Source organism: Euphorbia lathyris, chromosome 1, assembly GCF_963576675.1.
Source record: "Euphorbia lathyris chromosome 1, ddEupLath1.1, whole genome shotgun sequence".
NCBI lineage: Eukaryota > Viridiplantae > Streptophyta > Magnoliopsida > Malpighiales > Euphorbiaceae > Euphorbia > Euphorbia lathyris.
The window spans coordinates 25292750-25306640 of NC_088910.1; the positions used below are offsets into that span (position 1 = coordinate 25292750).

The 13891-nt window shown below is 36.5% G+C and overlaps 1 protein-coding gene across 1 annotated transcript; it reads right to left on the reverse strand.

Moving 5' to 3' along the window:
• Window positions 1–1627: 1627 nt before the first annotated feature.
• On the reverse strand, window positions 1628–5573 carry LOC136225787 (uncharacterized). The gene is made up of 7 exons (XM_066013905.1): window positions 5272–5573; window positions 4045–4249; window positions 3789–3929; window positions 2602–2710; window positions 2413–2474; window positions 2159–2262; window positions 1628–2003 (listed from the first exon to the last, which is right to left on the reverse strand). The coding sequence occupies exons 2-7, from the start codon at window positions 4135–4137 to the stop codon at window positions 1898–1900; spliced, it is 615 nt and encodes a 204-aa protein (XP_065869977.1). The 5' UTR covers window positions 4138–4249; window positions 5272–5573; the 3' UTR covers window positions 1628–1897.
• Between the last annotated feature and the right edge of the window lie 8318 nt (window positions 5574–13891).

Genomic DNA, 13891 nt, shown 5'->3' on the forward strand with positions numbered 1-13891 from the left:
TTGTGGAATAGCTATTCTTCATTTTAACTTAGGAATAGCTATTCTTGATACTTTATTTTGGTAATTTACAAAATTAACCTCAATTAAATCTCTAATCTTATTTTTAGCCAATTTTTCAAATCCTATAAATTTTGCGAATACATGATTTATATCTTAAAAAACGTGAAAAATGGAAAAATTTGAGAAAATGTTAAAAAATGTAAAAAATATGAAACACGAAAAACATGAATAACGTAAAAAAAATGAAAAACAAAAAAAAACTTGAAAAAACATGATAAACATGAAAATGTGAACAACGGAAAAAAAACACGATAACGTGAGAAAACACAACAAAAAAAGGGAAAAAACCGAAAAAAAAACACAATAACATGAATAACACGAAAACATGACAAAACGCGAAAAATACGAAAATGTGAACATTATAAACATATTTTTTCACATTTTTCGTTTTTTAACATTTAAAATGTTTTTCACAATTTTGTGTTTTTAACGTTTTTTCACGTTTTTGTGTTTTTCGCTTGTTTTTCCGCTTTTTTCATATTTTCCTATTTTTAACATTTTTTTACTTTTCTTGATTTTCGTATTTTTTCACTTTTTTATGTTTTTAACATTTTTTTACTTGTGTTTTCACGTTTTCGTGTTTTTCCCTTATTTACATTTTTCGTATTTTTAACAAGTTTCACTTTTTTTTTGCGTTTTTTCACGTTTTCATATTTCCACATTTTTTTAGGTTTTCGTGTTTTAACGTTTTCCGTGTTTCATGTTTTCCATTTTTCTGTTTTTATATATTTTTAAAAGTAATATATATTAAATATTTGAATAATTTATAGTAATAATTAAAATTTTGAAAGAAATAAAAAAATACATTTGAGGGTAATGTTGTCTTTTTGGATAAAAAAATTATCTACTCCATTCTATCTTATTCCACCAACCAAATATAGAAATAATCACTTCTAAGAAATATCTATTCCATTCTTTGCTAGCCATTCTGTTCCATTTCATTCCATTCCGTGAACCAAACGGCACCTTAGTGTTTAGTGTTTTCCATTGCAAAATATAATGTGGTGAATAATCATGGGGAATAAAAAATATATCGTATTGTAAAAAAATTTACTTACATTTTATAAGCATTTTAAAAAATATTACATTATACTTAGGATTAAAAAAGTAATTTTACAATAAATATCTTTTATTACCGTTGTGGGAATAGTGGGTTTTTAATTGATATTTTTCAAAGCTATGGGAATTGTGAGGGCCAGAAAGAAGAGGAGATAGGCACACTTCCCAAACCGGCGCATCTAATCTGGCACTTGTATTACACACGCTAGATTTAGCCAATGGGATGCGCACAAATACATCTTTAATCCCTATTCTCTCAACATTCAACGTTATAAAGTACACTCACGATATTGAGAGCAAACTAATTTTGGAGTGGTTGTTTATTCCCAATATTCTGAAAACACACAATACAACCACTAGACTTTGCTCTTAGGCATAGTGACCTTCCTGCTTGCTAATGCAGGATTACAGGACCACTGCATCTTCTCAACTCAAGTAGCCAGAATCTCTTTAAGTTTCTGGGCAAACAAGCATAAATGATGATTCGGAAAGAAATAAAAAGGTATCATTTCAAGAAAATAGAATAACATTTCAATACCCAAATTCGTAAAGTATTACAACAAGAAGCTGCATTCCCTTTCAAACTCCATGATCTGGACTTGACAAGGAAAAATAAAATGGCATCTCCAAATTTGGCAGTATTACAACACAGTGGTGTAAATGCAGCATTGTTGCACATGTGAAAAAATGGATTGACGTAGAATTCTAATGTTAAACCCTGTTTATTTACAAGCTACAAAAGCAGGTTAAAGACTGCGAGGCTGATACATAGTTTCCTCTAAGCACCAGGGCCTGTTACACCTGCCCGAACTCTCAACATTTCTGTTCGCTTGCTTCGTTCCATTACCTCAACAAGCCATTCTACACTTTCTTTTATCCCTAGCCTGCAACCAAATCTAGATTTCAGTTTGTACCTTCGAGATAAAATGCTAACTTTTGCTGTTGCAAAAGTTAAATTTGTAATATTTTTACATACTCCTAGTCCTATTAAACCCCTAAAGAAGGAACAAAATACACCAAATTCCTACATCATACTCACCCATCATGTGCTGAAACAGCTTCAAACATGTAAACCCTCTCATCTAACTTCTTGAGATCTAGATAGCGAGCAATTTCTTCAGCGGATGCAGATTCAGAAAGATCCTGTCATTTTAAAGATTCCTTTAAATGATCAGTTATCATTTCAAAAAGTAAGATCAAGCTCCACATGGCAGTGAAGTCCAAATCATAATAACTCCAAGTCAAGTTTTGATATTATTTGCATGTAAAAGAAAACGGAATAATTAGCTTTACCTGCTTGTTTGCTAATATAAGAAGAGGGGCCCCTTGCAAATCCTCGTGCCTAAGAACTTTTTCTGTTAACAAAAGTATGGGGTATTAGTGCATCATTTTATTGACAACTCTTAACATTTTAACTACCGTTAAAGTGTGGCCCAGATTACACCGGTAAAGTGCTTCTCAATATCAGTAAATGTCACCCACCTAATGCAGACTTTGAATCTTCAAAACGGGAAGGACAAGCAGCATCAATTACATATACAACAGCATGTGCCTCTTCGTAATATTTCTCCCAAATTGAGCGAAGACCAGGCTGGCATAAATATTGATAAAAGTTCTTTAGTAGCTCAACTTTAAGGCAACTGTACTGACAATAAAACAGCTCTTATCTAATTCAAAGTTCATAACATGTACAACCTGTTCCATCTAACAGTCTCTAACAAAATACCAAAGAACTTGCAGATTTTTTTTTTTTTAAGTTAGCCTTGTTAAAAAACCTTCCTCAGAAAATGAGAAAGGAAAAAGAGCGCTGACCATTGCATTGAAATAAAGAAGCCGTACAATCATAATGCAAGAGGTCGGACAAGAATTCTGGCACCTCAAGCCACACAAAAGGACTGGCATTTAACTTAGCCGCCCATGCAATAGAGTGAGCAACCAAGTTAGCTTGTCTCGGAACAAAGCAAATTCGACAAGAATTTACAGTAGAAAAAATAGGACACTGCTGAATAATTGAACCAAACTCAGAGAAATCTTCTTCAACAAAGTCCAAAGTTTTAACTGAGATATCAGAATCTGATTCAATGACTATGCTATTTAAATCCATAGTTTTGATCCAAGTAAGTGCCTCTTCGATCCCAATAGCCTCCGCTTCCCAAACCTCAAACTGACCAGAAAGTAGAACAGGACAAGCCGCTAGAAACTTACCCGCCTGATCCCCCCGAACCATCCGTAAACCCATTGAGAAATCTTCCTTAAAGAAAGCAGCATCCACGTTACACTTCAACCAATTAGCTCGCGGACGACGCCAAAGATAACTTGCAGATTATTTTCTTCCGTTTAAAACAAAACAAAAGTATTTCTTAACTCATAACCTGTAGCAATTCATGTTATATGAAGCCATTAATTGGTCTCTAGCAAGATCCAGAAATTTTGGTTCAGCCCTATTTATGCACCTTTCTTTTCTTTTGCTCTTTGTTAAAGCTAGTCTCTTTCTCCAGTCTACTTCCAATTAATTTACCAAGATTTGAATAAATTCAAAACATACCAAAATATTCTCTACTCTATAAATAAGGTCAAACATTTGTACTCAAGACCTAAATACAGGAAATGCACACCTGTGCTAGAATATTTCTAAGCTATGAAATTGCTTATGCATGTATTTTACATACCTGACCACCTAGATCCCAGAATACAAGTTTATTATTTGATACTTCAATACGACCGATGTTGAGTCCAACAGTAGGGACAATTCGATCCGGAGGCAGGCCTTCTAAGTTTGAGTACAAGGATTTCAACTTCTCCAGCAAAGTCTAAAACATGAAACAATACATTTAAATTAAGTGAAGGTTATGTACACAAATGATATATTAGCTTAGTATGGGATTAAATGCAAAATTGAGAATTCCAGGTGTAAAGAAGTATTACTGTTTTCCCTGCCTTGTCAATGCCAAGAATGAGGACATGGAATTCTGTCTTACTGAATAGATACTTCCAAAGGCCATAGAACAACGAGAACATTTCTGTTATATTTAATCTTAGTTACTATTAATTCTTTCAAATCTTGAAGTGTAAGAGAGACAGAAATTCATTATTCCAATACGACCTTCATCCTGCCCACTTATTGGCAAGCCTGCAAAATCGAAAACAAGATGTAAGAAATAAACATATGAGAACAAATGGGAATAATAGAAGCAATTCAAAGTTTTAAGCTACTTCAAATCTGTCTTCAATTTACTCATCTGTGACCTGATTTTTGCTCCTAAAAGTATTTACTTACGCATTGTAAGCAACTGATCATATTAGTTTTCTCAGTCATGTTTACAAGAAATATATAATACTCAGCCATGTGATTGCTAGTTTTCTCATACATACCCATCATCAACACATAACTAATAAATGTAAGTGACCACCACATAATCAGTTAAATAGGTCACAAGTTTTACTTCCTGTGATCACTAAATCTGGCTGCACAACAATGTTATGAACATTTTAAGGAAATGTATTAAGAAAACACAATTGATTACACGTTTAAATATATGCCACAGGAGTCCTGCACCTCTCTTCTTGTCTTTCTAAAAAAAATGGTATAAGTTCAGGCACGGTCATATTTGCTCCACCTTTCTCTGCTCTTGCTCACTTTTCATAGAGGGTCGTGGTGTAAATCATACTCTGGATTTCAAACTAACTATAAAGAAAAAGATCGGAAAGTCCAAAATAAATATCTCATTTATTTTCTTCTTCTTGTCTTTCTCAAAAATAGTATAAGTTCAGGCACAGTCATAACTGCTCTACCTTTCTCTGCTCATTTTTTATATAGTGTAAATCACACACTGGAATTCAAACTAATTATAAAGAAAAAGGGGGAAAAAATAAAAATATCTCATTTTGAACAATCCTTGAAGTGATCTGCAATCTAATCGACTGTTCAAAATAAGCATTTTATAGTTTATACATATAATTGACTCAGTTCTGTCAATACTAATTCATTCCTGAAATTAGTAGTCAAAAACAAAAAAATCTAATTCATTCCTGAAATCAAAACTTAAATCGAACCTTAAATCAAACCTTAAATCTCAGTTGAAGAAATCTAACCTGAAAAACAAGAAATCAAACCTGAAACCAAACCTTAAATTGCAGTTGAAGAAATCAAACCTTAAATCGCAGGTCGCAGTTGAAGAATAGGTAAGGATCGCGGATCGCAGATCGCAGCACCAAGTTTGAAGGAGCTTACTACACCAGAAAAAATGAACTGAGATGTGAGAGGGAGAGTGTGAGGGTGGCACCGGCGATAGGCTAGAGAGAGCGTTGTCTGCTTTGTTGAGTTTGTGAGAGGAGGAAATGATAGGCTAGAGGGGAGGTGTTAAAGATTTGTTTATTGTAAACAAACAATTTACAAAAATTGGCATTTTTGTTTAGGGTAGTCTTTTCCGGGAGTCAAACTCCGGGAATGGTTTGTCTCGGACTTAAAATTTCGGACAGTAGGAAATTTGTTTTAGCTTCCCGAATCAGTTTTTAAGGTTTCATTCTAAATAGGTTAACATTGGAATGAGAATAACCGGCCATAACATTCGCTAACCAATTTTAACAATTAGGACGTGATTGAAAACCAACTTTAACATCTTCCATGACACATATGAATCGGATCTTTACGTCTAGAGTGGAATGCATCAACCACCACCTTCGAATCGCATTCAAAAATAATATTTACATACGGGAGTGAAAACACTCATTGCATACTTCTCTCAAAGATAATGCTTCCGCGAGTTTGGCCGATATAATTCCATTTGATAATGAACTATAACCCACCAAAAATCCATCTGCAAGTCCTCGTAAAACCGCACCTACCCCAAACTGCTTCCGTTCTTCGAATACCGCAACATCCACGTTACATTTCACCTCGCCTTCCTTCGGTTTACTCCACCTAACAAATGGTTGACCCAAACCAGCAGTAACCCGGCTCCCCACCCGCTACTTAGTACTGCCGCAGCTCCTGCCAATCTGCCAATAGCCTGAACGCATCATCCACCATCGCATCCATCGACATCTGACATGAACCCGACTATAACAGCACTGCAAGATGCACCAAGGGACCATTGATGCTCTACTCACAAAATCCATATCAAGCCGCACCATAGCCTCCAATATTCATTCTTCAATCCAATCCCACTCTGATCCCGGTTTTGGTAAAGCATTCTTGTCCCAGCACTCCTCTACATATTTGCAGCCTGTAAAAACGTGGCAGCTGTGCTTCACATCCCCACCACATAAGGCGCATGTAATTGGTATACTAACTCGTCGGTTTGCTAACCGAGTCCGTAACAGTAGTGTTTTGGATGCCACTCTCCAAAGAAAAACCTTAACCTTTGGCGGTATATTAAAGTTCCACAACAGTTGCCAGCCTTTCCTGCTCACCTCCTCATTTTGCACCCTCCCAATCAAATAGTAGCCTGATTTGATCGTATACACGTCGTCCAATGTAAAGTCTCAAACAATCGAGTCCTCTCTATCCATCATTGGAACCACCAGGTCCACAATCTTATCCAAACCACTCGTCTAATTTCCCACGATCCCAAAGCCTAGTTCCCGGGATAAAAAGATCACAAACTTTGGCATCCGCATTAGTAGTCATGTTGGCCGATTGTAAAACAAATTGTGATCCACTACACACCCACGAGTCATTCCAGACCGAAATTGAGTTGCCCCTGCCAATTCTCCATCTCACCCCACTTTTAATTAAATCAATAGAACTCCACACACTCCTCCAAACAAAACTGGGATTAGTGTCCAATTTGGAAGAAAGGAAATGCCTATTAGCAAAATATTTAACCTTGAACAATCTACTTACTGATGTGTGAGGATTTTCCAAAAAAAAAATCATCCTTGCTTTCCCAATAATACTAGGTTAAAATTATATAAGTCCCTAAAACCCAATCTAGCTTTCTCTTTTCTTTTACATAGATTCTTCCAGCTACTCCAATGGATGTTCTTTTTACCATTCTCCTTTTCCCCCCCACCAAAAAGAGTCCATCATCCTCTACATATCATCACAAAGGGATTTATGTAGCAAAAATGTACTCGTACAAAAAGTGGGTAACGCTTGAGCAACATCTTTAAGCAAAACTTCCTTCTCTACAGCTGAAAGGAATATGAAGGTCCAATTGCTGAGCCTCTTAAGCCATGTTCTTTTTGACTGAAATTAAATTAAATTAACTGAACTGAAATTAAATTAACTGAACAGAACTGAATGTTGCTGAACTGAACTGAACTGAATTTAAATTAACTGAATTGAACTTAACTTAACAATAATGATAATATTAGACTTTAAAAATAATAATAATAATTAATAATATTGTAACGTACACACATTGGTATAATATTTATTTGCAAACAAGTTGCACCAAATAATTATAATTATAATATATATATATATATATATATATATATATATATGTAATAAATGATATATTATATGGAGTTAAAGGTTTGTTTTTGCCTGAGCTGGAGCATGGTGCTATTCTCTTTGCGGTTGTTTGTCACCAGCTTTGGCAGTGGAGGAACGCTGATATTTTTGGAGAAGGAGCAGTCATATTTCCTAATTTACTTACTTTTTTCTCTAAAAAAAATTAATACCATTATTAAGAGCTTCAAGGAGGAGGGTTTACCGAACACTAGCCAGAGCAAGGCGGTTCACTTATTGGGTTGGAGCAAACCCCGGGAAGGAACTGTGAAGTTAAATACTGACGGATCCTGTTTGTCGGATGGAAGGATTGCGGCTGGTGGGGTCTTGAAAGACGCTGGAGGTGCTTGGGTGTCTAGCTTTGCTCAGAACCTATGAGTGGGATCTTCCTTTTATGCAGAGCTCTGGGGAATTTTCTTTGGGCTTAGGCTTGCTAAAAATCTAGGTTTAAAAAATCTTCTTGTGGAATCGGATAACCTTGAAGCAGTTAAAATTATCTCTGAAAAGAAGGCTTTATGTTTGGGCAACCAAAATTTAGCAAAAGGGATCAAAATGTTATGTTCTTCCTTCGATTCCATCAACTTTGAGCATGTCTTTAGGGAGCAGAATAGGGTTGCTGACTGCCTTGATGCTGAGGGATAGGTGAGGATGCTGGGAGTCACTACCTTCTCGTTACCTCCGGATTTCCTTTATTCCTTGCTTTTTGAGGATTGGGTTGGGGTTAGCTTTGTTGGAAATTAGGCTAAGGTATAGCAGCGGAAATATAAAAATTTTAACCTATTTCCATTTAACCACAAGATCCGTTAACCGTTATTTCATATAAAGAAGGATAAGAAGAAATACCTTTTAGAAGTTCTATCTACCGTTGCAAACGATGTGCCCACAACTTCAAAAGAGATAGAAACTGTTTACCAATCTGCCCCTATCCGAAACAGACCTTCCAGATCTCCGAACGACAATCCCTTCGGTGGAAACGTGGAAGAATATGTCTAGAAGCTCCTGTCCAAACATCGCGACGATCCGACGGTTCAATCTCCGGGAATCCGCGAAATCGTGAACTGACCTGATGTAGGAGTAGTAAAACGAATTTCTCCCTTTTGTTTGTTTTTCTTCTTCGAGTTCCCAAACACGAAATAAAACACGAAAAGATTAATTTAGTATCAACCGTTGAATAGCAACCAAAGTAGATTGCCTCTAATTAATCAACACAAGATCAAGGATAAAAAAAATAGATGAAAATTAATTGATCAAACGAAGCCGTAGAGAAATCTCGTCCTCGAACTAGGGGTGTCGAATTTTCTCTCTCTTGGACTAGGTGAATTTCGAAAATCACAAGTACGGTATGGCTTGCTTGGATTTCGAAAATCTCAAGGGAATGGGTATTTATAATCTCTTGTATCTAATCCCTAGTTAGATAGAATTAGGTTACTGAATAGGAATTCCATTCGGAATAGAATTCCTAATTATTATCTCACTATATATCTAATATATTAAGGATAATAATAATAACCTTATTGGATAATAATAGGAGTATATTAATCCAATTAAAACTCCTAACTTAATTATCTCTTAATTAATTTAATTCATATTTCTAATCTAATTAGGATTAACAAAATCAAATTAATTATTCATGTATATCACTACATGAATTTCGACCCCCTTATGTCCATGGGCCTTATTGGGCTCAATTGGGCTTCTATCAATTAATTAACATCCATCTCTCTTTTAGGTTCCAAGTCTTATGTGTGATCCATTAGGTTCTTATTGCTTCTAGCCGTATGCAACGTTATTAAATTAATTTTCAAAGAATTATATTTAATCTTTGCATAACGGAATGATGTACAGAGTATGTGATTAGCAAGTCCGTAATCATTCCCCCAGAGCTATAAAAAGACAGGTTGATTCTGTCGTTAACCTTTCCGTATTAGTTACAGTATAATTCGATCCTTTATCAACTACATCCTTGAACTGAATCTTATGACTATGGGTGATGTCAAGTCACATATAGCGAGACGTTCGTTTTACTTGTACAGGCCGAGTCAACTCAAAAAGATAGATTAAGTGAAATCTGTATTTCTTACTCTTAAGCTATCACCTTGTAAGGATTTAGAGTCGAGTCTTCCACAAGCGATCCATGGATGTATCTCCCATTTATCGGGAGTGATAAATGCTCAATCCAATATATAACGACTCCGCAATTACTTCCTGTGATACCCAACGTCTACTGTTCACACCCTAGAGTCATCTCTGTTAAGGATCGTGTTACACCAGAGTCAAAGCATCACATTCCATAATCCAGAATACCAATTAATATTCCTTTGAGTCTGAGGATTAGTTATACCTATTAATACCAATGAGATGAACAGGTGACAAGAATGAATCTACCCATCCTGTTATCTCAAATCGGATCCCCAATCCTAATGAACAACTTTTCATCGGATCTATGTAACTGTCCAGATATCTGTATATATAAAGCTTGTGAGATCAGCTTTCTGTCGGACAGAAGACATTGTTACATATAAGTCTCAACAGTGATATATCAATCCTAAACATATCACTTGACTTGGGGTGGTTTTAAGTTTATTAGTTTATTATAAAGTTTTGTCTCACTTCATGCTTGTATGAACACTTTATAATCACTTTAAATAAACTTACGGATTTCCTTTTATTAGACTTTATTTAGTGCTTAAAAGGGATTGCCTTTATATAGTTATAAAACATATATCTCATTAAACAAATGATATAAAGAACAATTCATTTACATTAAGTTTGTATCCTAGAACAATTGTCTATAGGACACTAAACCCGAACATACTCCCACTTGGACTAAAGCCAATTGTTTCTAAAACTTATCACAGTAGAAGTTAAATGACGATCATGTATTCTCTGGGTTAAAGGCTTTGTCAACGGATCTGCAACGTTGTCCTCTGTAGGTACTCTTTCTATTCTCACATCTCCTCTAGCCACAATCTCTCTAATGATGTGGTATCGCTTAAGGTAATGCTTGGATGCATTATGAGACCGTGGTTCCTTTGCTTGCGCAATGGCTCCATTGTTATCACAGTACAGTGTAATGGGATTGACAATGTCAGGCACCACACCTAGTTCTGTAATGAACTTTCTAATCCAAACCGCTTCCTTTGCTGCTTCCGCAGCTGCGATATACTCTGACTCGGTCGTAGAGAAAGCTATGCTTCCCTGCTTGGAACTCTTCCAACTGACCGCGCCCCCATTCAAGATAAACAGGTATCCTGATTGGGATTTATAATCATTCTCATCTGTGAGATGACTTGCGTCTGAAAATCCTTCTATTTTCAAATCACCTTCTCCGTACACTAGGAACATATCTTTAGTTCTTCTCAAGTACTTAAGAATGTTCTTGACAGCAATCCAATGCTCGTCTCCCAGATTCCCTTGGTAACGACTCGTTACAGATAACGCGAACGCTATGTCAGGTCTAGTGCATAGCATAGCATACATAATCGAATCGATTGCGCTGGTGTACGGGACTACAGTCATGCATCGTTTATCATCATCGGTTTTAGGACATTGATGATTGTTTAACTTTACTCCATGTAACATGGGTAAGTTACCTCGTTTCGATTCAAGCATGCTAAACCGATTTAGCACCTTTTCAATGTATGTAGCCTGTGAAAGACCAGGCAGTCTTCTCGATCTATCTCTATAGATCTTTATACCAAGTATTTAAGCTGCTTCACCAAGGTCTTTCATTGAGAAGTTACCAGATAACCATACTTTCACTGGCTGTAAGAGAGCAACGTCATTTCCCATTATTAATATATCGTCCACATATAGTATGAGAAATGCTATAGAGCTCCCACTTGCTTTCTTGTAAATGCAAGCTTCTTCGCAATTTTGTTCAAAACCAAATTGTTTTATGGTTTCGTCAAAACGCTTATTCCAGCTTCTAGATGCTTGCTTGAGTCCATAAATGGATCTCTGAAGTTTGCAAACTTTATTTGCATCCTTCGATATGAAACCTTCAGGCTGCATCATATATACATCCTCAAGCAGGTTTCCGTTTAGGAAAGCTGTTTTCACATCCATTTGCCAAATCTCATAATCGTAGTGAGCGGCAATTGCAAGCATGATTCTGATTGATTTGGATATAGCCACAGGAGAGAAAGTTTCGTCATAATCAATTCCTTGCTCCTGACGATATCCTTTCACTACTAACCTAGCTTTGTAGGTGCCAACCTTTCCATCCATGTCTGTCTTCTTTTTGAAGACCCACCTGCACCCAATGGGTATTATCCCTTCGGGTGGATCAACCAAAGTCCACACTTGGTTAGTATACATGGAATCCATTTCAGAATCCATGGCCTCAAGCCATGCTTTAGAATCTGGACTAGTAAGAGCCTCTTCGTAGTTTTCGGGTTCGTCGTCTAACACGGAAACCTCATTATTATCTCCCACTAGAAAACCATATCTAACTGGGAGTTCACGAACTCTTTGTGATCTACGAATAGGTGGCACTAGAGTTTTATCTTATGGGACTCCTTCGGGTACCTCAACCGCCTCTGTTGTTTCAGTCGGTGTTTCTTTTTCTTGAACTTCGTCAAGTTCAATCATGCTTCCCTTTTGTGTTTCTTCGAGAAACTCTTTCTCTAAGAAGGTTGCGTGCTTGGATACGATTAATTTCTGATCATCTGGATGATAGAAGTAATATCCCATGGTTTCCTTAGGGTATCCAATGAAGAAACATTTATCAGATTTCGAATCTAGTTTGTCGGACGCAATGCGTTTGACAAAGGCTGAATAACCCCATACTCTCATAAATGAAAACACGGGTTTCCTACCAACGAACAATTCATATGGTGTGGAACCAGCGGATTTAGTTGGTACTCGATTTAGGGTGAAGAGGGCAGTTTCTAAGGCATAGCCCCAGAACGTCTTTGGAAGTAAGGCCATGCTCATCATGGATCGTACCATATCTAATAGGGTACGGTTTCTCCTCTCGGACACACCATTGTGTTGTGGTGTATAGGGAGGTGTCCATTGTGCGCATATCCCACATTCAGTTAGATAATTCAGAAAATCATCTGAAAGATATTCGCCACCTCGATCAGATCGAAGCGTCTTTATTTTCTTTCCTAATTGATTTTCTACTTCATTCTTGAAGCATTTGAATTTCTTAAAAGCTTCTGACTTGTGCTTCATCAAGTAGATGTAACCATATCGGGTATGGTCATCTATGAAGCTTATGAAGAATCTGAATCCTCCTCTTGCTTGGACTGACATAGGACCACATACATCTGAATGAATGAGTCCTAGAGTGTCTGATACACGCTCACCTTTATTGCTAAAGGGTGTCTTTGTCATCTTACCTTTTAAATATGATTCGCATGTTTCCAATGATTCGGGATCGATTGGATCTATAAGCCCATCTGAATGTAGCTTTAACATGCGTCTCTTGTTTATGTGGCCTAAACGACAATGCCACAAGTAAGTTGAATTATCTAGCTTATGTCTTTTGGTATCAATTGCACAAGCAGGAATTTTATTATCTAACACATAAATCCCATTTTGTGAAATTCCTGAAAAATAAAAGATCGAATCTTTATAAAAATTGCAACTCTTGTCTTTTATTGAAATATGAAAACCGTCGTCAACAAGACGGCTAATAGAAATAATGTTGCGAGACATTTGAGGAACGTATAAACAATTCCTTAATTCTATTACAAGCCCAGAGGGCAAATTTAAAACATAATCTCCAATTTCGAGGGCGGCAACTCTTGCTCCATTTCCTACTCGCAAGTTTATGCTTTCTTTCTTTAGTTCCCTAGTCTGATTTAGTTCCTGCATATTTGTACAAATATGAGATCCACATCCGGTATCTAATACCCAAGATTCAGACAGTGAAACTGTATTTATTTCAATATAAAACATACCAGATGTTGAAGCACCGCCATTTCCCTTCTTGAGGGAGGCTAGGTACTCATTGCAGTTCCTCTTCCAATGCCCGTCTTTACCACAGAAGTGGCACTCTCCTTTGGGCTTCTTCACTTCCTTTCCATTAGCTTTGTAGGGCACGACTTTCTTACATTTCTTGGGATAATTAGGATTGGGATAGCTCTCTTTCCTTTTATTTGATCCCTCAATGACAAGAGCCGGTATGGCTTTGTCTTTCTTCATATTGGGCTCAACTGACTTGAGCATATTTGCAAGCTCTTCAAAAGAGGTTTGCAAGTCATTCATCTGATAGGTCATAATGAACTGTGAATAACTTTCTAGGAGGGATTGAAGAATTAAGTCTATACTTAATTCGTTATCCATCGCAAATCCAATACTAGA